Source organism: Nicotiana tabacum, chromosome 22 (assembly GCF_000715075.1).
Source record: "Nicotiana tabacum cultivar K326 chromosome 22, ASM71507v2, whole genome shotgun sequence".
Classification (NCBI taxonomy): domain Eukaryota; kingdom Viridiplantae; phylum Streptophyta; class Magnoliopsida; order Solanales; family Solanaceae; genus Nicotiana; species Nicotiana tabacum.
The window spans coordinates 110,175,341-110,200,898 of record NC_134101.1 but is presented as its reverse complement, the minus strand read 5'-3'; the positions used below and the strand labels follow the sequence as shown (position 1 = coordinate 110,200,898).

Sequence of the window (25,558 nt, the reverse complement as noted above, 5' to 3'; positions counted from 1 at the left end):
AGTCTTGTGGAGGATAGGGATTCTTTGATCTTAGAATTAGAAGAATCTGAACATACTAGAGAAGATTTAGTGGTTGGAGTTACTGACCATAAGAAAACCATTGAAATCCTTAGAAAAGAAAAGAGTAATCTGTTGGCAGAAATTGTAGACCAAAGGGAAACAATAGTAAAACCATGGACTAAGTCAAAACCTGAAAGTTCTGAAAGAGGAAAGGAGATAGCAAGTGAGGAATACATTAGGCTTGAAGATGAGGTGAAAGCTATGAGATTTAGGATTTGTGCTGAAATTGAGAAACGAGCTTCTCCAAACCAATCTAGAAAGAGTAATGAATGATCTTGAAAAGTCTCTAAAGTGGACCTGGTCCTCAGAAGCTACCACTGCCTTGCTTACTAACGATTGTGAAAAAAGGCAGGGAGCAGGGTTCCAAAGGGAGAAAACTCCTCACAACCCTCACAATAAGTATGTCATTGTCTCTGATAACTGGCACCATACCCAATGTGGGAACACTGGGCGCTTCAAGAAAGGTGTCTAGGCCAAGAATCAATCAGTTCAGAAAGTCAAAATGACTGCTAAAATCGTGACCAAAAAAGAGGGACCAGGTTCTACTCACAAAAAATACACATTACCTGCATGGACTAATGGAGCTCTTATTCATCATCTTGCTTACTACAAGGGACCCAAACTTGTTTGGGTTCCTAAAACTAACTCCTAATCTCTTGTGCAGGAAAAGTGAAAGGAAGCGGTCAATAATGGTTCGTGGATAGTGGGTGTTCGAAACACATGACTGGGAACACCACAAACTTTCTTTCACTAAAAGCCCTGCAAGGAGGGAGTGTATCCTTTGGCAATGGTAAAAAGGGGTACATTCTTGGAATTGGAAAAGTTGGGAAGTCACTCGCTCATTCTATTGAAAACTATGTCAATAAGTTTAAGTACAGTCTCCTGAGTGTTTCTCAAATCTGTGATAAAGGAAACAAGGTGGAATTCCAAAATATGTACAGTCACTGACCCTATGACCGGTGAAATAGTATTGGTGGCCAAAAGATACAAGAACATCTATATTACTGACTTCAAATCTTTATAGAATGGTGATCTGAGTTGTCTGAAAGTTGTTGACGATGATGTTGAACTATGACAGAAGACTAGGCCATGCAAGCTTTTCCCTTATGAACAAACTAATTCTGAAGGACCTGGTCCATGGTCTGCCTTTGTCACAATTCAAGATGCAGAAAGTCTGTGATACATGTGCTAGAGGAAAACATGTGAAGTCCTCATTTAAGTCTAAAAGAGATGTGAGCACCTCAAAGCCGCTTGAGCTTCTGCATATGGATCTGTATGGACCTATGAGGGTACAAAGTAGAGGAGGAAAAAGATACATTTTTGTAATCATGGAGGACTATTCCAGATTCACATGGACTCTATTTCTCAGAACAAAAGATGAAACTGTTGAAGTGTTTGTGGCCTTTGTGAGAAAATCCAAGTGAAGATGGAGTCTAGAGTTGTATGCATTAGATCAGATCATGGGATAGAATTTGACAATGTCAAATTTGATGAATTCTGTAATGCAAATGGCATCACTCACAACTTCTCAGCTCCCAGAACTCCCCAGCAAAATGGAGTAGTAGAAAGGAAGAATAGAACTCTAGAAGAAATGGCAAGAACAATGTTGATTGACAGTGGAATTGCAAAGAACTTCTGGGTTGAAGCTGTCAACACTGCCTGCTACTTAGTGAATAGGTGCATGATCAGATCACTTCTGAACAAGACCCCGTATGAATTGTTGAATGGAAGAAAACCCAAGCTGACTCACCTAAGAACATTTGGATGCAAATGTTATGTTCTCAACAATGGAAAGGATCAGCTTGGTAAATTCGATGCAAAAGTGATGAAGGAATATTTCTTGGTTACTCCTCTCAAAGCAAGGGGTACAAGATATATAACAAGTGGAGTCAATGTGTTGAGGAAAGTGTCCATGTTATTTTTTATGAATCCTATCCATCATTTGAGAAGAGTGTCGAGGAAGATCAAGATGCAGAACCCTTACTCTTTCTTGATGAAGTCATTAACATGACAAATGGAAAGGCAGATATGATGAGTCAAGTAAAGGAGCCAAATGAACGCAACACTATCTCATCATCAACAGAACCAAGCACTTCAATTACAACCACTGAAACTGAAGAAAGGGTGGTTGATGCAGTTCAGGGAACTCCACTAGCACCTAAGAGAAAGATAGAGGAAAATTAGCCAAACATACCTTCCTCCTCTCAGAATGAACCTCAGGCGTCTAATTGGAGACACCAAACCTCTCACCCTATAGATAACATCATTACCCCTGTAGATTCCGGAGTACAAAACAGGTCAAGAGCCAGAAATTCACTTGCCTTCTCAGCCTTTCTCTCCCAAGGAAGCCTTGAAAGATGCAGATTGGATTATAGCCATGCAAGACGAGCTGCATCAGTTTGAGAGAAACAATGTGTGGCACCTAGTACCTAGACCCCCAGATCGAACCATTACCAGAACCAGTTGGGTATTCAGAAACAAGCTTGATGAACATGGAGTTACCACAAGGAACAAGGCCAGGCTAGTGGTCCAAGGCTACAATCAAGAGGAAGGAATTGACTATGATGAAACGTTTGCTCCAGTGGCTCGCATGGAAGCTATCAGAATTCTAATCGCTTTTGCATCTCATATGGAATTCACCTTGTTCCAAATGGATGTCAAGAGTGCATTTTTGAATGGACTCCTTAAGCAAGAAGTCTATGTGAAGCAACCCCCAGGGTTTGAATGTCATGAGCACCCTGAATATGTGTTCAAACTTGACAAAGCTCTGTATGGGCTAAAGCAGGCTCATCGAGCTTGGTATGAAAGACTGTCAAAGTTCCTCTTAGAAAAAATGGTTTTAAAAGAGGGAAAATTGACAACACTCTTTTCTTAAAGAAACAAAAAACAAACCTGCTCATCGTTTAGGTTTATGTTGATGATATCATTTTTGGAGCAACAGCTGACTCTCTTTGTGAAGAATTTGCAAAACTTATGGGAAGTGAATTTGAAATGAGCATGATGGGAGAATTAAACTTATTGGGTCTTCAAGTAAAAGTCACCAAAGGGTACTTCCAATTGTCAGCAAAAATATATCAGGGAACTCTTGAAGAGGTTTGACATAGAAGCATCAAAGGTGATAGACATTCTCATTGCAACTACCACTCGACTGGACATGGATGAAACTGGATCTCCTGTGAATCAAACAATGTATAGAGGCATTATTAGGTCTCTCCTCTATCTCGCTGCATTGTTTTCAACGTGGGGCTATGTGCGAGGTTTCAATCAAATCCCAAGGAATCTCACTTGAAAGCTGCCAAAAGAATACTGAGATATCTCAAAGGAACACAGGACCTGGTGTTGTAGTATCCATCAGGTGATAATTTTAATCTGATTAGGTATGCTGATGCAGACTATGTAGGTTATTTGGTGGACAGAAAAAGCACTTCTGAAATGGCTCACTTCTTAGGTTCATGTATTATCTCTTGGGGAACAAGGAAGCAGAATTCAGTGGCTCTGTCAACAGCTGAAGCTGAATATGTAGCTGCAACATCTTGATGTACTCAACTTCTATGGATCAAGTAGCAAATGGAGGATTTTGGGGTACTCACTGAGAGTGTGCCCCTTCTATGTGACAACATCAGTGCACTCAACATGGCCAAGAATCCATTTCAACATAAAAGGACAAAACATATTGATGTGAGGCATCATTTTCTGAGAGATAAATGTGGAGGAAGGGTTGATATGTATGAACTTCTGCAACACAGAAGCAAATTGCAGACATTTTCACCAAGGCACTAAGTAGGGAATAATTTGAAAGAAATAAAGTTGAGACTGTTGAAGCCAAATTAAGAACCTGTTTCCTCTTTGGCTGACTCTTATCCTTAAGAAATAACTAGCTCAAAGTGTTTTTTGGCCATGTCTAACTCACTTTAATATCATTGCAAGTAAACACGCATGATGAGCATAGAGGCGATAGATGCAGTGCATGAATGATAAAAGAGGATTGATTCTTTTCAAAACAAAAAAAAATTAAGAACCAGGTTCATGTACTAAAGGTTAGTAGTTCTGTGCATCCTTTTAATATACGTCTTAAAAAGGGTACAAAATACAGCTGCCATGTCATCAACTTTTCAGATCCTGCTGTCACGTCCTTCAATTCAAAATGTTCCTCTCCCTCTGAAACATTGCAATTTTGCATGCCCAATCGTTGTTTCAGAACCAGTGCTTATTCCTCTCCCCTCATAACTATCCTCTCCTTTTAGAAACCCTCTCTTCTGCTCTTCTTAACCATAAGTCCTATACTAGAATCATCCAAAAGGGACGGATTGTCACACTACTTCTTTCAATGGCTGAGAAAACTTCCGATCTCTCAACCTCAGCTGTAACTACCACTGACCCATATATGGAAGCTTTCATTTTGACTAAGCCTTCCTCACTCTCTATCACTCCTGCTGATGCAGTCACACCTTCCCCAATTTCCCAATCTCTTTCCAACTCAGAAACCCTTGAAACTACTATTTCGTTCTCCCCATTGTCTCTTGTTCCCACCAGTCAAAACTTAAGTGGAGAACAAGGTCAAAATATTGAGTTCACAAAGGGTTCTGCCATCATTGCCACCGATTCCATGGTTGTGGAAGCACCGGTTGAAGAAGAAAAAGATGTTTTAACTGTGTTTGTAGTATCCACTGATGGGGTATTGCATGAAATTACATCCCGGAAAAATGAGACACACGGTGTGGAGGAAGAAGGAGCCATTGTGGCTGTTGAAGGGGATGTAGTAGCAGATACTACTGGGGCATCACATAAGGAACCTGATCCCTCACCGAAGGACCCAGGTCAGGGCTCTCATCCCCAAGACACTATTGTTCCTATATTCGATGTTGTGCCCTAGGAATTCAAGCACCTGAAATGCAATCCAATAATGAAGAAGACCTGGATAATGTGGCTCTTGATGCATTCATAAGTAAGCGAAGGGGTGTGTACATCCCTGAGACTAAAATCAAACGACCTACTACCAGGCTTCAAGTCAAAGTGGCCTACGACTCTGCTCTTCAAAAGAGCAAGAAGAGTAGTAAGAAGAAAAGAAGAAAGTTGGTGAAGGATGGTGTACCTATAAGTGATGAGGCTATCCCTGTAGTCGAGGTAGAAGAGGGAACTCCAGAGGAACCTGGTTCACTTGTTAGGCGGTCCTCGAAAAAGGCAAAGCCTATTTCAATGGAGAAAGGGTCAACATCTAAGTCTAAGATGAAGGAGGCAGTGAGTGAGTTTTCCATGTATGATGAGGATGTACTAGTCAAGTCCAAGGGAAAAGGCAAAGTCAGTGGAGAGAAGTTTGGGAAACGCAAGTCTGAATCTATTGAAGAACCTAGTTCTGTGAAGAAAATGAGAAGTGAAGTCAGCCTTGGCTCTAAGTGCCTGAGGCATCAAAAAGTTCTGCTGGGTCGTACGTTTGACCCAGCAATCTTTGAGATGGACGAAATGCGCCAAATTCTGGAAATGGTCGAGTTTCAACAATGGGTGCATCTATTTCACATTGATGCACCTAAGGTGTATGAGGAGGAGGTACAAAGTTTCTTTGCTAGCCTCTTTCCAGTTGATACTGACCATGTCTATGCTTTGGTCAATGGGGTGGACTCGTCTTTGATGTAAAATTGCTTGGATAGATTTTAAAAGTTCCTACAGTTGGGGTGTCGAGTGTACGAGATATTTGTCAGTATATATTCAGAAATGCAGTGGTGAAAGACAATGCTAATCAGAATGGGGACCAAATCCATAAGAAAACACTACTCCCTGTTTACCAGTTGTTTGAATTGGTTAACAAAGTCCTGTTGCCTAGAGCGCAAAGGAGGTCAATGACTTCTAAGTCCGACCTATTCCTAATGGAGCAACTGGACGGTTTCAATCTTGTGAGTCTGCCTACTATTATGATAGAACACATTGCCACCTTCAAGGACGATAATCATGGCCTTCCCTATGGATTCTTGCTTACTCCAGTGTTCAAATTCTTTAAAGTTCCACTAGGAATAGGTAAAGTGGGGACTCGAAGCAGACCTTCTCACAGACAACTTTGGAAGAGTGCGAGTGTGTGGAAAAGTATGGAGGGCTAGGAAGTACATCAATCATTTCTCAGCTTATCAAAAACAATGCAGCTGAGGAAATTCGTCGGTTAAAGGCCAGGAATGCTATCCTGGAAGGTCATCAAGCCCGAGGGTTTCCCATGTCGAATGATGAAGTGGCTCGTTTGACACAAGAGAATGCTGATCTCAAGGCGCAAGTTGAGAACCTGAAGGCAGAACTGCTCAATGAGCAAAAGTCAGGAAACTCCTGAATAGACCTCGTTCTATAGACACTTGCTGCAGCTACCAAGCCTTTTACTCCTAATGCCCCCTAAGTACCCCTTCAATGACCAATTTTCTGGATATGTTTCTTTTTTTTTTTTTGGTTCTTTGTTGATGGTTTGGCAGATGTCTTTTTTGTTTTCTTTTTTTGATGGTTGGGATGAAACGCTACTACTCCCATTAGCAAGTCCAAATGTTACCTCTCGCCTTTTTCAAAGACAGAGGCATATTAAATCGTTATTAATATAAATCCTCATTTTATTATGTCAGTACTCTCTCTCGGTGTTCTATTCTCTATCATGATTGTGTGCACATATATGACATGAGTTAGCTTAGCTGAACTTCTTTATGTTGTTGTTCTTTTTAATGATGCGAAAAGGGGGAAATAGGACTCAGGGGGAAACACATGGGGGAACTGGTTCTTAATGCTCTGACCATGTAAACTATTGTTACGATAAAGCATAGTCTCAAGGGGAACTATGTGTTCTCCTAAGTTCCCTGATACTTTGAAATTGGTTCTTACTGCTCAAATTCCACCCTATAAATGTTAAGTTTGCCATCATCAAAAAGGGGGAAGTTGATAGACTTTAAATACTTTTGCCTTATTTTTGATGATCTAACAAACTTACTATTAAGAACCAGATAGAGAACCTGACCTACTTGGATTGTTGCAAGCTTTAACGGATTCCAGCTAAAGGTGAACTGCGATTGCTTCAGGAGCTAGGAACCCACACACGAACCTGATACTCTTGTGGTTTCCACATAACAATACAGATTCAATTGGATACAACTGGAAATGAAGTGACTGACGGCACTGTTTCTGCCACACTGCACTGTCCGCCCACTCATTCTCTAACCAGACAAAGTACTCACATCATTTCAAGTGATGTGATCAAGATGTACCTACAATGAGCTTTATACAAAACATCACTGGAAGGTTTCTGTTTCTCATTCAAGCATCTTGCAAAAACAGAAGAAATTAATCCTCACAAACTTGAAGAATAAGGTTGAACGCAACTACGGACCAGTTCCAAAAAAATAGCCTGTTGTTGTCCTAGTTGAGTTGTAACCTTGTCGTTGTACTTATTGTATCTCCTAAACTGCTTACCTAGAAGTGTTTGATTAGGAATCCTTTTGAAAATCCGTAAACTCCTTGAGTTTATGTTGTGACTAGATTTAGTCATAAAGAAAAGTCTTTGTAATTGTAGAGTTACAAAGTGGCTTGTGGTGAGAGCATCACAAGTTAGAAAAAGCCTTTGTTACTAGGAAGTCGCAAAGTGGCTTGTGGTAAGAGTACCACAAGTTAGTTGAGTAAATCCTTTGCAATAGGAATTATTGTAAAGTGGCTTGTAATAGGTAGACTACAAGTTAGTGAAGTTAAAAGCCTACAGGTGTAGGTCGTGATTTTTTGATTACCTTGTGTGAGATTTTTCCACGTAAAAATCTCCTGCCTCATTTACATACTGTTTTATTAGCATTCTCAGCAGAATCTTGTAGAGGACCAGATACTCTACAGTTTGGTGGACCCATACAAATTAACATGGTTCCTTAGCAGGCAACCCACGCTCCAAAGCCGGATTCACATTTGAGTGAGCAAACTCATAACCCATAGCAATTTTAACAGTTCTCAAGTAGTAGCATTTTTCATGTTACCTTGTTTAGTATTCATGGTATCTCACATGCTTTACTCGTATACTATTTTATACTTGTATTGCTTTGTATTACTTAAGTATGCATTATCAAGCAATTTTTAAAGACTTGTGTGAGGGTTAAGTTCGGAGATCGAGTGGATGATCTTGCCGGATCTTTTTAACTCACAATTAATGCATGTGTGCAGGTTCTATTGAGGATGATCCAACAGCTGAACTTATCTTAGCCATTATTACTTTTTCGCGAGGCAATTTTAGTTCTATCTTTATGTTTAGTTTAGACCTTAGTTTTTGAGTTGGGTCTTGTACTTCGTACTCATATTCTAGTACTCCATAACTAAGCTTTTCATTGGGTTGTATTAGATGTTTTGATATTATGCTTCGTTTTCACATTTTTTTTTTTATCTATATAAGACATATTTAGTAGTACTAGCCTTTGGGTACGCGCGTTGCGTGTGTATACCGTCCCAATGAATAAAAAATTTTAAGAAAATTACATAAATATTCTATTAAAATACTTTTGCTTGTTTGTTTTCTTATGAAAAAGTTTTTACCAATTTTTCCATTATGTTATATTTATATTTTAACTTCACAAAATACATGTATATATGGTTTTCTATCCATCAAAACCTTGGTTTCTTTTTACTTTTTTCCCCACGTATAAATGGCAAGTGTTTCATATCACTTAGATATTTGCATTAGTTTGTACACAAAAAGTTATATTGCTAAAAATATTTTGTTCTAAAATATTCTGAAAGAAACAGAAAATTACAGTTGGAACCGTCAATGGTTAGCATTTCATACGAAATTATGAAAGAATAAAAAATGTAATTCATAAAAAGAAAATTATTTTCTATATTAGATTGAAGTTCCGAAAATATGTATATTCCAAATGAGTATCACATAAGCATTTCAAGTATTAGTAAAGTAAACATTATTATTGAAATTTGAATACCACTAAATCAAGCATTTCTTAAATTTTATTTACTCAATTCCTGGAAGAGTACCATATATATTATGTATCATGATGTATATGCATATAATAAGCAATGGAAGAGACTCAATAGAATAAACAACGAAACAAACAAAAATATTGGAGGAATGTATATACCTCATAAGAATTCACAAAATATTTGTCAAAATACCTAGCTTCTTCAGTTGTTGGCTATGCTCAAATCAGAAACCAAAATTGTCTTGTTCTTCCCATCTCAATTTACCGCAAGAGTTATTTAAAAAGGGTAACATATGTGAAACGTAATATCCCTTCCAGATCATTAATTTTTTTATTGTAGAAGGAACACGATCGAGTTGGAAGAATATATTGTGAATAATATTGTGGTGAGCAAGAGAATTCCAATTGAAGAGTGTATTTTTTGCATTAGAATCTAGAATTCTATTATTAGTTGACTTCCTTTTTATTTACGTCTAAATTTTAGGAATATATACATTTCTTACCTTTTCTGTATTTACCTAGGATTCTAAGAATTTTTCTTCTTAATGTTGGGTACAGTTTCATTGTTTATAAGTTTCAAAGCTAATAAATCTACATTTATAAAACAAAAGTTAGATATCAAAGTACTAAATATTAGAAAAGTTGACATGAAAAGTTATTACATAGTTAAAATATGGAAAAGATTTATATAAGGTCAAATAACAATCAATTTTAAAATTCTAAATATTAAGATTTTTTATGTATCAAATAAGGAAAGATTTAATAATAAAAATTTAATAGATTTCAAAGTCATAAATATTAGAAACATAATTCAATTGCTATGTCCAATGTGAAAACTAATTTAAAGGGTAAAAAAGATGAACGACGGTTCGCTAAGAGGCTTCGTGATATCGAGTCATGTAATACATGTTTCAGATGATATATAGTAAAATTTAATAGAACATAGCCGGTGATGTGCAGGTTCAATTAATAGAATCAGTAGAGAGTACCTAATACGATTGGAGAACATAAAAAGATTTTTATTTCAATAACTTCATTGTTAATGGTGGTAAAGCAGAGTAGCATCGGTTACTATCTTGTATTTGCACATTTTTTATGCGTATCGTCTATATTTTAGAAGGGAAACTATTTCATATAAATATTATCTGTATTTTATATAGAGGTAACATAAAATTAGCTGATGATAGAACGTAACTCGTAAATCACAACAACAATAACAACGACCTACTAAAATCCCGCAAAGTGGGGTCTGGGGAGGATAGTCTGCAGACATTACTAAGAATGTTAAACGGGTGGGTCGGGCCGGGCTGGGTTGGGATTTTTTGGACCCGTACGGGTTATGGTCCGGGCCAGTTACGGGTTGAGGCTTACCGAGTTTAACGAGTTCGGGTTCATTCGGGTAAAAATTGAACCGTAAGGGTTACGGGTTGAGAGGGCTGGGTCAGGTTTAGTGTATTTTTTTAATTTTTTTTTGTATTTTGTATAATTATTGTAAGTTTTGTATTAATATAAAGAATACAAGGAAGATAGGAAAAAATTGCACTTATAAATTGCAAGTGCTACATTTATTTCAAAATTCAAACTTACAAATTGAAAGGTTTACATTTAACAACAAGTAAATTAACCAAAAAAGAGTAAATCAAAGGTCATTGCCTTAGTAAGTTCTTCATAATCAATATGAACTGAGTGACCTTCTTCTGGAGTGTTAAATTCGGATGGGTTACCATGTGTTAATATATCTCCAAGTTCCTCGTCTTCTGGGCTATCAACATCTTCACGTCCTTGATTTCTTTGTTCCGATCTAATCCAATCTCTGAAACATACTAAAACTTCCAAAGCATTGCTTCCCAATGAGTAACGGGTGTCTCCAAGTTGTTGTCTTGCTTGGCTAAATTCACTTTCTGATGCAACAGTTGAAATTGGCACATTCAGCACGTCCTGAGCCATAGCGAAAAGAACAGGAAATTGCTTTCCATTCTCATGCCACCATCCCAACGGTGAAAATTCCTTTGTGCGAGGCTCTTTTTGCTTTTGCAAGTAGAATTGAAGTTCATCAATGTTCCTGCTACTGGTTTGAGTGTTAGAAAATGTAGAAAAAATATTAAAACTATCAAGGCCTTCTTCATCATCCACAGTAGCAGAAGTGGTACAATGCATAGTTGGATTAACATTGCCTACATTAAGAGCAGCATCATCAATTACATTTGCATAATAATTATATAATTGTTGTAAATATTCATTTAGCTTGTTCATACAAGTATATAAATCTGGGGTTTCAGTTGGTCCAATCTCCATATAAGTATATAAAGCATTCATTAATTGGTGACAATCAGACATCTTAATAGAAGGATTTAAAACAGCACCAATTAAGTAAATCGGAGGAATTGGAAAGAAATATTTTTTGAATTTTGCTTGCATTTTTTCAACAACATCCCTATATTTTTCTTTCTTCTTAAATTCAAAGAGTAGAAAAGAAATTTCAGCTATATGTACTAAAGTCATAGTAACAGTAGGGTAATATGCTCCAGAAAACTCAACAGTAGCTGTATAAAATTTATGTAAAAATTTAACAATATCATTAATGACCTCCCAAGTAGTAGTTGTTAACATACGGTTTGGATCAGTACAATGCACATTAGCAACTTCAGTTATTGGGAATCTATATTTGTAGCAACATTTTAAAAATATATATGTATAATTCCATCTAGTAATAATTTCGTCTGGCATGAATCTGGGTTTAAGGTTATACTGAACACACTTATTCTTAAGTTCCTTTATTCTAGATTGTCTATTATTTCCTTGAATAACACCATCTGCTCTTCTAACATGAGTAATCTCAGTTGAAAATAAATCAAGGCCACTTTTAACAATTAAATTATAAATATGACATGCACACCTAACATGAAAAATTTCATCAAGAGGTGGTTTCAAATGCAGTTTTAATATTGAAATAGCGGTTGTTAGAAGCATTATCAAAAGACATACACAATACTTTTTGCTTGAGATTATAAAATTCAACAACTTCACAAATAGTACTACTTATAAACACAGCAGTATGACTCTGATCTTCATCATATCTAAAAGCGATAATGCGTTTTTGTATATAAGTAGTATCATCTATCGAATGACATATAATTGTCAAATAATCATTTCCATTAACATCATGGCCAATATCAGAAGTTAGAGAAACTCTACAAGGAAGGTGGCTAAACAAATAACGTATGTATGTTTGATATTGTCCATGAACTCTAAAGATATCAGCTCTACAAGTACTTATAAGGATACCTTTAAATAAAAGATTGTAAATCCTTTGAATATACATAATAAGATATGATGAAGAAGCAAAAGAAAAAGGTAGACAACCCAAAACAATCATTTTTTCTAACTCCTCACGATCCTTCATTTTATCATATTTCACAAGACCACCAGTAGTAGGGTTTAGAGTTAATTGATTTCCATCTCTATCAGATCCCCATTCTATAGGATGCTCAATTCTCATATGTTTACTAAGTGTCCCAGTCCCCCCTAATTGTCTCCCAGTCTTATGTTTAAAAGTATCATTACAAAGTTTGCATTTAACTCTATCAGTACCTTCTATTTCCTCAAAAAATTTCCAACCTTACTTCATTTTCTACGATTACTAGTCGGGCCACAGGTGATCTACTACTAGCACTACGACCACCACCCCTGCCAGCAACTCCAACACTACTAGGTGTAAGTGGTATCTCATCTTCCATTTCTAATTCATTATCATCTATACCCAAATCTTCCTGCAATTGTTCATAATCTATATTATTATCAAGTAACGTTTCAGGAATATTTTGAGAGGTATTTAAATTACTACCAGATGCTGAAGTTGAAGTACTGCCTCTTTTTTTATTTCCCCGATTAGTAACCTTGTTATAAACTCTTTTTGCAGCATTAAACATATTGTAAAAATTTAACTACTAACAACCAAATAAATAAATACGCAAATAAAATAGTAAATAAGAGAATGAGTTGGAGGGAGTGCACCGAATTCGGCAATAAATTGAGCATTTGATGATTTCGCAACTTCAATGTTATCACGAAGAAACGTCAATTGTTCCAATTTTGAAGTTCAATTGTTCAAACTTCAAAAAATAAATACTATAATAAATTAAATTCTAAAAAAATAGCCAAATAGTTGATTGCACTTTAATAGGTGAATAATGAAGAGTGAAGAATGAGAGAATATGAGAATTGAGATTGAGAATTGAGAGATGAGTGAAAAAATGAGGAAGAAGAGGGGTATTTATAGTTTTTGAAAGGGGGGGTAATTTTTTTAAAAAATCCAAAATTGGGATAATTATGCAATTCACCCGTTGGGCAACAACCATTTTCTGAAATGGACCATTGCTAACGGTCAGATCTGGGCCCAAATTTTAAAAAAAAAATAATTTTTTTTTACCGTTAAACCGGTCTGGGTCGGTCCGGGCCGGGCCGATTAACCGATTTAACGGCACTGTTCATCTAACGGGTTGTACCGGTCAGGGTAACCAGTATTTAAAATGTGAACGGTGCAACCCGCGTGTCCCCCCTAACCCAGCCCAACCTAGCCCCCTTTAATCGGTCCAGGTCGGTTCCGGTTTTAACTGGTCTAGGCCGGGCCGGAACCGGGCTGACCCGGCCCGTTTAACACCTATAGACCTTACCCTTATCCCATAGGGCAGAGAGGCTGTTTTCGATAGACTCTCGACTCAGGAAGAAGGAAGTAAAACAAGAAGAGACAATTCATCAGTAACGTCAGCAAAAACCATAGAAATAGTAATAAAAGTAGAAAAATCATAAAATAGATGACATACAATAATAATACCTAGTAATTAGGCCCAGGGCTATGATAAATAGAAATGATAGTGTGGATTCAACATTAAACCCTAACCATCTAAGATCAACCCTATCAAACCTGCCTCACCTGGTATGAAGTAGAAAAAGCTCGACTGCCCCCTAACATACAACCTTAATGCTTGACCTCTAGACCTTCCTATCAAGTCATGTGACGACCCAACCAGTCGTCTCATGAATTACTGCAACGTTTTCCCCATTTCAACTACTTTACGCTTCGTTATTCGTGTTTTATGTGATCGGGTTGATTAGTTCGAGTTCGGAGAGGATTTGGTAAGAAATGAGACACTTAGTCTCTTTTAAGAAGGCTTAAGTTGGAAAAGTCAACCGGATGTTGACTTATGTGTTAGAAGGCTCGGAAGTGAGTTCCGATGGTTCGGTTAGCTTCGGGAGGTGATTTGTGAATTAGGAGCGCGATCGGAATGGGTTTTGGAGTTGTAGAGAAGATTTAGGTTTAAATTGGCGAAATTGATATTTTGGCAAATTCTGGTTGATAGGAGAGATTTTGATATAGGGGTCGGAATGAAATTCCGAGAGTTGCAGTAGCTTCGTTGTGTCATTTGGGATGTGTGTGCAAAATTTCAGGTCATTCGGACGAGATTTGATAGACCTTTTGATCGAAAACATAATTTAAGAGTTCTTGGAGTTCTTAGGCTTGAATCCTATGTTAAATTGGTGATTTAATGTTGTTATAAGCATTCCAAAGTGTTGAACAAGTTTGAACGATATCATGGGATGTGTTGGTACAATTAGTTTGAAGTTTCGGGGGTTCCGGGATGTTTTAGTGCGAAAATCATAGCCGTAGCAGGTCCAGAAGGGTTGCAGGCCCCGGAACTCACCCACGCGGTCCACACAAAAAAATGAGTGTGCCCGCGGTGAATGCTGTGCGGACCACACAAAAGTGGGCGCGGTAGGTGTCGCGCGGACTGCACAAAAGGGGTCGCGGTCGCGGTGAAGAACCTTCCCACTGGTCCAACTTCGGAAGCACATATCTTTTGATCTACAAGGAATTTTGAGGTGATTCAAAAACGAAAGTTGTAACCCTTCATGTCTAGTTTCCATAAATGTAAAGATATCACAATTTGGACATATGTAGCGAAAGTTATGACCAAAATACAAAAGTCTGTCACTGCAGAGGAAGGCTTGTGCGACCGCGGTTGTTTTTGCGCAGACCGCACTGGCTTGTGCGGCTTGCGGTCATTTTTGTGCGGCCCGCGGAGGCTGAAATCTGAGGGGTACCCTATAAATACGAGGTTTTGGGTTTTATTTAATATTTTGACCTAGAGAGCTCGGATTTTGGCGATTTTTCGAAGGTTTTTCAAGAAATTCATCGGGGTAAGTGATTTTAACTCAGATTTGGCTATAATACATGAATTTATTACTGAATTCATCATTTAATTCGTGATTTGGGATGGAATTTGGGAAAAAAATTGTGAAACCTTTCAAAAATATAAAATGATGATTTGAAGGACCAAATGATATCGGAATTGGATAATTTTGATATGGTTAGACTCGTGAGGGTATGAGGATTCTGAAAACGTAAATTTTACCCGATTTCAAGACGTGGGCCCAGGGCTCGGGTTTTGCTAATTTCGGGTTTTTTGATATTTTCGAATGTTTTCGCTTGGGCTTTGTTCCCTTAGCATATTGTGACGTATTCGTTCTGATTTTAGATAGATTCGAGTGCGTGGAGGCCAATTCGAGGGGCAAAGGCGCCGCGAGCTAGAGAATTAGCCAGTTCGAGGTGAGTAATGGTTGTAAATGATGTCCTGAGGGTTTGAAACCCCATATTGTACATCGTAGTGCTATATTGAGGCAAGATACGCATTGGATGATGAGCGTGGGGTCTTTTACTACTGGGGATTGTGACTTGGTCCGTCTCGATTGATGATTTTACCGCGTATTTGACTGAAATTCATTTGTTATCATCATGATTTGGGCTGATTGCCATATTTGGGCTTCGTGCCAACTATTTGAACCCTTCGGGAATTTTTATCACTGTTTCCTCACTGCTTGACTTATTATTTGAACTCAGTCCTGTTGATATCTACTGTTTTACAAACTCAGCCACTTTTACTCAGATTTGAAACTTAAATGATATTTCTACATCATGTTTTGGGCTGAGAACTACTGTTTTACTAATGCCCAAGGGGCTTATGATGATTTCTGGACTGAGTGAGGCCGAGGGCCATATGTGAGGATATGCTGAGTGATATGAGGCCGAGGGCCTGAGATACTATTTATGCCATGCGGTGGCTTGAGTGATGTGAGGATATGCTGAGTGATGATGCCAAGTGATGATGCCACGAGGTGGCTTGATATAGCGCTTGGGCCGTAAGGGGCCCCTCCGGAGTCTGCACACCCACAGTGAGCGCGGGTACCTATTATGATCTGAGAGTGAGCCCGAGGGGCTGATACTGTTCTGAGTGATTGATACTGAGCCCGAGGGGCTGATACTGTTCTGAGCGATTGATACTGTGCCCGAGGGGCGGATTTCTACTTGTTATTTACCTGTTAAATTACCTGTTTTACTTGTTTTAAAAAGGAATATCATTTGATTTTTTCACTGATTTATTGCTTTAAGTGATTTTACTGCTTGATATGGAATTGCCTTGTGCCTTTACGTGTTTTCATACTTTCAGCCATTATTTATAATTATTACTCACTGAGTCGGAGTACTCACATTACTCCCTGCACCGTGTGTGCAGATTTAGGCATAGCAGAGTCCGCACCTGAGCGCTGATTCTTTCCAGGCTAGGCAGTGATTTGGAGTTACGAGGTAACTGTTGACGTCCGCAGCCCCTTGTCTCTCCTATCCTCTATCATTTATGTTTTCTTCAGACTTTTGTATCGGATTCCGTACTTTGTAGACCTATAGCAGATTATGTAGTAGCTCATGACTTGTGACACCCTGGTTTGGGTTGTGTCGTGATGGTTTCCACTGTTGTTATCGTTAAAGTTTTCGCAACCTATGGATATTATATTATGTTTATTACTGTTTATGATAATTAACTGCTTAAAGAGGTGTCCCGTTTTGGTATGGCTGGTCTTGTCTTCACGAGAGGCGCCATCACGACCGGGTTCGGGAATTGGGTCGTGACAGGTCATGTCCTCGGAAATCTGCAATCGTGCCATGTTCTAAAATTGTTCTAATACCGAAAGGGAAAAAGCAATTTTTCTTATATCGATCACCTTTTTTGTACTAACTGTACTTGAATTGGGTTAAACGAATTTGTTTTATCTTACTTAATATATATGAAAAACTTGAGCAGGCATAGCTATTAGTAGGTATACTTATAAAATATAGGCAAAAGTAATCTTGAATTAATAAGAGCTTTAATTGGTATGAGTTAAAATACCAAACCTATTTTCTGAATAATCACTTTTGAATTGACAATTTATATGAAACATTGTTTATCAATACGGAGGTCTATTATTACATAAATCCAAAAACAGACTAAAAGTTAGAAAATTTACCTTAAATTACAAGTAAATTTACCTTTACACACCTTGGCTCAAGAGTTTATGAAAAGAATGTGTCATGTTGGCTTCTTCAACAACGTCAATGACCCTATAAAACTGGTCTCTCCCCCTAAAAAAAATTACTGGATCTTAAATCTAAACATAGAAAAGAAGCGAAACCTAAATAAATAAAAGACACGTCAATAAAATCTAATTGCCAACAAATTCTAAACCTATAACGAATCCTAATTAGTTGCAGAATCTTAAACTTTAATAAAGAAAAGTTGCACTCAACAAAAAAAAAAAGGTAATAAAACGGCACTTTTTTATTTTTCTTTGAAATTTTGTTTATTAGTGTTTGTAATTACAATTTTATCTGGCATAAAATTTACTTATGAGAGTAAAAAAGATGAATAACATTTTGATAGGGGTTTCGTGCTTTTAATATAGTACTAGTCTTTAGGGTACGCGCGTTGCCGTGAACCTCGTATTAATGAATATTAAATTTTAAAAGAATAACATAAATTTTAAACTGAAAATTTTGATTGAGTTATCATAAAAGAAAAGTTAAAACAAAGTATAAGTTTACTAATATAGTAATTGTTTGGTGTATTCCAATATATAGGTGGTATTTTCCTATTTTAAATTTGTACATGAGTGTGCTCTTATTTTAGGACTCCTTTATTACATACATAACTGCAATGTTTATTTATGTTTCTTTATTAATCATATAAGAATTAAGTATAATTTAATGATTATTCTATCATTTCAAGTCGTCTTATATATGTAAAGTAACTTGCGTAAGTTCATATATTTAAGTTGGTGTAATTTTATGTGTTTATTGGCTTATATCAATGAAGTGGTAAATTCTCAATAGATTATATATATAGTAATGGTTCATATTAGGAATTTTTACCTAATTTGATAAGTAGTGGTTCAAATCAAATTCATTCCTATTTATTCTCTCCTCATTTTTTTAGGCTTTGCAACTCATGAAACAAGAGTTAAATATGAAATAGGACTTAAGTTTACGAATGCAATAAGAAAAGCATTATAGTGTAGATGCATAATACAAATAAAATAAGGAAGAAGTATCTATACATAAATTCTTGATTGATTTAAACTCCTTAATATTAGGAAAAAACTTAAATGTCGGTAAATTTTTTAAAATCTGGAAAAAATTAGTATTGTTACTTATTAAGCGTAGAAAAAATAATAGGGAACTAATAAGACATACATCAAATTTCTAACTAATTATTTTTATTGAATCACCCAGACAAATTATCTCACATTTGAAATCCTTCGAGTCCAAAACATGAAATTGAAAAAGATATGTTAAGGGAAAATAATGGAGAAGTTGGTGTAGAAGATTTTAAGATAAAGAGCAAATAAAAACTATCTTTATATAAAACCCGAATTATTGTCAAAAAGAAATTATGGCAGCTCTGTGTATTCAATAATAATGTAGAAATGACTTTTACTTGTACTATCTATGTGTATTTTGCCAGGGCTAGTCATTGCTTGATTTTAGCACATTATCAAATCTTTTCTTCACAAAATTACTAACGTGGTTACAATTGCAGATTCTAAGGCTAGTTAATTATCATATCACGGTTTCTATATATATTACACTATGTTGTCTACAATAAATCTGTCTAAATAGAGTATTGCAAGACTTTAAGCAAAAGAAGATTTTAAGTTGGTCAACATAAACAAACTACCAAGAAATAATAAGAAACGTAATAATGGCCTTTTCGTTTTCCTTTTTCTTCGCGATGAAATGCATATTCTTTTTAACTGATATTCATGCTTATTAACAACCACAACATCTGCGTGCAACAATGGTTGATAACAACTATTCCTACTAATTAATAAAGAAAAAATGTCATCGGATCAGAACTAACAAATAATACTCCTAAAACAAGAGGTAGTATGCATGCTAGCATAGTTTATGTTCTTAGTTGGTCAAATATCAGAGAGTTAAACACAACTCAAAAAGTAATTATCATAATTAAAAAGTCAAAAAATCCGAGCATGAATAAATATAAATTGTTTGTATTCAGAAAAAGAGAATATGGAAATCGAGACTTGGAATAATAGCTCTTTTATAGAAGTTTTGCCTATACAATTCGAAAAGGAAAGAATTTATGATTAGGAAAAAATTAAATGACTATTTCTATATATTAGGAAAATAAATTAATGAATATTCAGATATTAACGAAATAATTATATGACTATTTTGTCTAGTGTGAACTCTGTTTTAAAAGGGTAAAAAAGACGAACTACATTTCGCTAATGACCTTCGTGTTTTTAATATAGTATAAATAGATCCCATCTTGTCTATTTCTATGATTTTAGTATGAGTTAGTTTGGTTGAGCAGTGACTTGACCTAAATCCAGATTTGGATCATTACATTTAAACTGACAATAAATGTAACCGTGATCCATGACGAGAATAAAAAATAAAGAAAGGAAAGAAAAAGAAAATACAAAAAGAGGAAGAGGAATTATGGGGGAAAAACCCTGGCAGCAAGTTGAAAGTGCCCGCATTTAACTTAGCGACTGCCAGCTAATAATGAAACTACGCTCTAATTACATTCATACCGCAAGACATACAGCTAATAATACTCTTGCACTTTGCCCATTCCACATCTCACCCCCCCCCTCTCTCTCTCTCTCTCACACACACACACAGACACACACAGACACAGATTACAAACTCTTTTTCAAATGGAGCAAGGACAAATTCAGAGTTAGCTTAGTTGAATACGACATTTATCCCGTGTATCTATAGCATCCACCTCGAAACATCTCCATCACATAGCAATCGATGTCGGCGATCTACAGTCCATCTCGGAGCCCAGCCAGCTCCAGGTTGCCTTTGGGAGGCGGAGGAGCTTCTAGATTGAGATCTTCTTCGCTTAAGAAGCCACCTGAGCCACTTCGCAGAGCTGTCGCTGATTGTCTCTCTTCTTCTTCTCCTGCTCACCATGGGACCCCCTCCGCCACTGCCTCCGAAGCTTCTCGAACGCTTCGGGTCAGACTTTCGATCCTCTTTTTACACTATTGAATCTAGGGTTTACTACACTAGTTTTGATTTCTACTTTTTGATATTTTATACCTGCATTTTTATTTAAAGCTCGAGTTTCCCTTTTACGTTTGCTGATGTAATGAGTAGTTGCGTCTTAATCTAGGAAATTGGGTGCGGAATGTCTAGGACTTTTGGATTTATGATGTTGTTAAGTGTAATATAGTCATTTAGTTAGTATGTCTTAAGATAGGGGATTCAGCTGCAGTCTTTCTGGGTATTGGAAAAGGAGACAAACAAACACCAAAACTTATAAGCTGCAAAAGATCAAAGGAGCAAGTGTGAGGTTTGGATGCTAGCTTTATTTTGAAAAGCTTTAACTAATTTCGCCAATTTGACTAATAATTCTGTAAGCAAAAAGAACCGTTCCCAACTTATTGGATTAACAAATACATGAAGATAATCTTATCATGACATACAATCTGTGTGTTCAGACTGATATAGAGACTCTTGCCATGACGGCAAATATCAAAACAGTTTCTAAGTTGAAATGCATCTATTTTATTTCATACTCAATTGAAGACTTTGCAGTTACCCTAAAACTTAGAAGCTATCATATTTGGGCATTCTATAAGCCTATATGGTCAAAGTTTTTTCGTGTCGGAATTTTGAGGATAATCCCTTCTTATATGTTGTCGCATCCAATTCCTGACATGCTATTTATGTTTCCATAGTTGTGCTTTTATTTAGTAACTGAATTAATGGGACTCGAACTAGTTAAAAGGTAAGTGCTACATTTTTACAAGTGAACTATCACGTTATGAATATTAATGGTGGAATGAATAATAGTTGAATGATCACATATGCTGTTTTTCTTGCCCCAAATCTTAACAAGAAAAGTAAATAACTTGTCTTAGCAGGGGATTTTTTTCTTCTTAATAGGAGTCATTTAAAGTGAAACTTAAGTGGTTACTGGATTATGGTGTACTAGCTCTTTTAGCATAATTGCATTGGTAAAGATGCACACTGTTTGGCATATGTCCTTCTATATTATGGTAATCATGTAGTATGGATTCATTGAAATCCTATGGACCAGCACTTGATGTTTCTAAAATTACAAAATCGGATGAGAAATTGCATTCATTATATGAGCTTATCTTTTTACAGGAATATCTGGCAGCATATCCAACCACTGACTTGGCTTATGTTGTTATTTTGGATCATACAATAGCAGAGCGCGAACGCAGGTATACAATATTTTGTTGATAGATGCAATGGTACACTAACATGCCTATGTAGTTCAAAGGAGTATACTTCTGTATCAGTCTTATGCTGCCATAACTATGCTGAATTTTTTCTGTGCTGAATTTCAAATTTGAGCTAATTGCCATTCTTTTGATTATAAAGTTATCAAGGGACAAGGATTATCTTATTCTTTTCATGTAGATTTAGAACTGATTATAAGAGGTTTCTGATGAGTGTTTCTTTTTATGTCTTATCTTCTAGTATGGTAGAATGTATATGAGCACTTGTTGAGATGAAGTTAAATCAGTACAAATCCTTTCTCATGAGAAATATGTAAGGAATGCAACATGTACCATGCAACTTTGATTGGCACTTTGGGACAATGATGTCAAATTTTTGTAAGGGAAAAGTAGGACTTTTTATAGGCTAAGTTAATGCAATATTATAGGCAAATTCCCATAAACAAAAAATGAAATAACACAAGCTCATAAGTTGATGCGTGCGCCTAAATATCATTGTTCGTTACTATTTTTAGTTAGCAGGAAACTAACAAACCACTAAATGCATGCCTGATGTCCTCTCTTGCAGGAAGAAAAAGAGAAACATTACCCTCTCGTGGCGCGCCTAAAAAGCATATTATGTTAAGAATTTAAATGCATTTCCATTAGTAGCTTTTGCAATTTGATCCAAAGCCTTGAAAAGCAATCCCAGTAAAAAGTATTTTGGAGTATCTACCCTTTCTGGACTGGATTTTGATAGTATCTTAATTCTGAGTGTGAAATGGTGATATTCTTCAATCGAACTGCGTCACCCTGTATTTTATTTTGTTCATTTTTGATAAGCATCATTGCACTATATTGTTTAGTTCAAAATTACTACGATTTTCTATTACTACCTGATTTACAACCTACATGGCTTATGAATCTTAAAACACAGTAACATTGATCTAGCACAATATGTTTTTGGTGTCATACTAATTTCCAATTCTTTTTCCGTAGAAGTTTTTAGTTTTTAAAAGATGAAGGTCACAAACAAGTTGTCAAAGTTGATCACCATCAATTTAGAGGTATTTGGCCTAATCTAATAACTACTTCCTTTAGTGTTTGATTTTTAATCCAAGTTTTGAGTTACCACGGATGAACATCGTAAACCTGAACATACAACCAAATATACCCAAATCGGTATGGAATATGAGCAGTTTCATTACCGTTGAAATTACTACGCTTTTCTATTACTGCCTGATTTACAACCTACATGGCTTATGAAACTTAGTTAACACAATAGTATTGACTGAGACAGTATGTTTTTGGTGTCATACTAATTTCCAATTCTTTTTCCATAGCAGTCTTTAGTTTTTAAAAGATGGAGGTCACAAACAAGTTGTGAAAGTTGATCACCATCAATTTAGAGGAATTTAACCTAATATAATAAGAACTACTTCCTTTAGTGTTTGGTTTTTAATCCAAGTCAATATTTTGAGTTACCACGGATGAACATCATACTCCTGAAGCATACAACCAAATATACCCAAATTGGTATGAATATGATCAGGTTCATTACCATTATCTTCCTAACTTCTGAAGGACTAAAGAAAATCGCCTCTTCAAAAGGTGAGGTATTTGATGTTATCTAAAAATATTTAAGACTACTATTTAAAAAGTCCACTTCCTAGGAAAAAACTATCTAGAAGCCTACGGACGTGGAAAGATAATTATTAAAAGTGATAAAATTTTAAATGGTACGGCATAGGATCTAAAAGCTAAAGTAGTAAGGAAAAATAGTGGACGAAAGGTATTTAATGTATATTGAAGTGGAGGCTAAGTTTTATAGTGTTATTTCTCCATTCGAGACTATATTGTGTTAATATAATTTTTTTTTGTTAGTCTCTTTTTTCTGTAGTTAATTCTGTATATTGGTATAATTTTATATTTTTTCCAATATGCCCTTCATGAGATGCAGGGTAAAGTATGCACGTGCTTTGATTTCTGTACTAGGAATATTTTTGTATTTGTCAAGGAACAAGACTTTCTTCCTAACACGGTAGAACACAGTAATTCATAAATGTTTTAGTTAGGAAAGTTAGCAGCCCAGTTGATGGGAAGCATCTCCCATCCCAAACCTTGATGTAAACCTGTAAGGCCCACTAACTCAAATTTGGTGCTTGCAAGATAGCTTGATAGGATATTGGATAATTGGATGTTATTCCTCTTTTTGTATGTGAAATCTAACCTTCTTGATACATCTATTATGTGAAAGTACTTCACAATCAAGGAGTCATTGCGTATTTATTTGCTTAATCACAAACTAAAAAGTTCGTAAGAAGTGCAACATCTCTGGTCATAAAGTAATTCACTATGGAAGTTGCTAGATGTTTTTCTCTTAGATGTAAAGAAAGATAATTTTTTTGATAAAAGCTCTACATAGGCGAACAAGGAAAACCTTTTTCTGCAAAAAAGATTACTACCATAAACTTAAAATATAGGTAAAAAGCTTATAACATACCCATAATTATACGATATTTTTCTGTGAAGAAGGAAAATAAGAAAAATAATCAATCAGTAAGAAATGTATTGTTTATGTTATTGCTTTCTGTATGTATATACATGAGAATCATTAGTATTTGTAGCTTACTGCAAAAAGTATCTGCTGGATCCTAGTTCACGCTAAACTTAAATATCATGGCAGTTTGCTGATGCTCTCCTTTGCTCTTTTAGTGTGAAGAAATTTTGTTACAGCTGAAGCTCGGAAGAAAAAGATCATTAATAGTTTATTGTAGCAGCAATTTTCTTCTGTAATTTTGAACTGTTCTGTAGGCATTATACTTCTGAAACTACATTTCTCCCCTCTTGATAATTTTTTCTGCTTTATTGCCTATTGGATGTTCACATTTCCTATTACTATTACTTTGTACTCTGTCCAACTTATGTCCTTTTTTTCCCTTTTTAATTTTGAATCAGCCCAGCAGTTGTAGCAAAATGTGTGGCGCTGTTGAAACGGTATCTCTTAAGGTAGTTTTGTCCTGTAACTTATGTTTCTTTCTTTCCCATTGAAAATCCAAGGTTCATATCTCACTGGACCACTGGCATTTAGCTTATTGAGATTGTCATCATTATACATTTTATAACAGCTTTCTTTTTTTTATCAGTATTTTGTGACAGCTTTCTGTTCCCACCTTTGAATTCATCATACTCAATTTGCATGAACATGATATTGCTTTAAAGACAATTTTTTATTAGAATTTATTGCAGTATTAGTAGAATGAATAAGTTGATCCAGCATTCACTCACAAACTGTTAAAAAGTAATTCCAATGGAGTTGAGCTATTAAGTTTTTTGTATCAAAAGAATCTTTTAAAAAAAAACTACTGTTACAGGTCAAAAGAGAACATACAAAAAGCAAATAAATTATTTTAGGTTAAGAGAGCACTTTGTAAACAAACAAACTCTTCATAAATTACCAAGTTCTAGTTTCAATTCTTGTAGGGAAGAACATACAAGCTTCCTTTTGGTTTTATAATTACTTTGCTGTTGTTACAACTTCTTTTCCATTGACTTCTTCAAGATTGTATTTCTTTCTCTAAACTGCTGTGACTATGCTTGCCTTGAGTCGAGGGTGTATCGGAAACAACCTTTCTACCTACACAAGGTAGGACTAAGGTCTGCGTACGCACTAACCTCCCCAAACCCACTTGTGGGATTTCACTGGGTATGTTATTGTATAATTCATCTTGATTTTTGTTAGATACGTACATAATGTAGTCTTGTCCCACATTGGAATAAGAGTAGTATGTCCTTGTATAGTATAGCTATAAATAAGGACCTCTTGTATTGTATTGAACACACAATATCAATATATCATATTTTCTTCCGTGCCTTCTCACAGGGTATCAGAGCTATTGTGAGAGATTTATCGCTGTGCATAAATTCCAACAATTAGGGGAAGTGAAATCAGTCACCGGAACCCTTTTTTTCCGGTGACT

At 36.0% G+C, this 25,558-nt stretch overlaps 1 protein-coding gene across 6 annotated transcripts in view; it reads left to right on the top strand.

Annotated features, from left to right (window-relative positions):
* The first annotated feature begins 19,833 nt into the window (after positions 1–19,833).
* LOC107761091 (uncharacterized) overlaps positions 19,834–25,558 on the top strand; it is a 42,643-nt gene continuing 36,918 nt past the window's right edge. For 2 of the 6 annotated variants that reach the window (XM_075243210.1, XM_016579256.2), the window contains exons 1-3: positions 19,834–20,343; positions 21,502–21,581; positions 24,537–24,587. In XM_075243210.1, coding sequence (XP_075099311.1) covers positions 20,137–20,343; positions 21,502–21,581; positions 24,537–24,587 — 338 coding nt within the window. In that variant the 5' untranslated portion in view covers positions 19,834–20,136. Of the gene's footprint in view, positions 20,344–20,565; positions 20,681–21,501; positions 21,582–22,577; positions 22,646–24,536; positions 24,588–25,558 lie in introns of those variants that run through there. The other 4 variants (XM_075243213.1, XM_016579257.2, XM_075243212.1 and 1 more) reach the window with 4 other exon arrangements.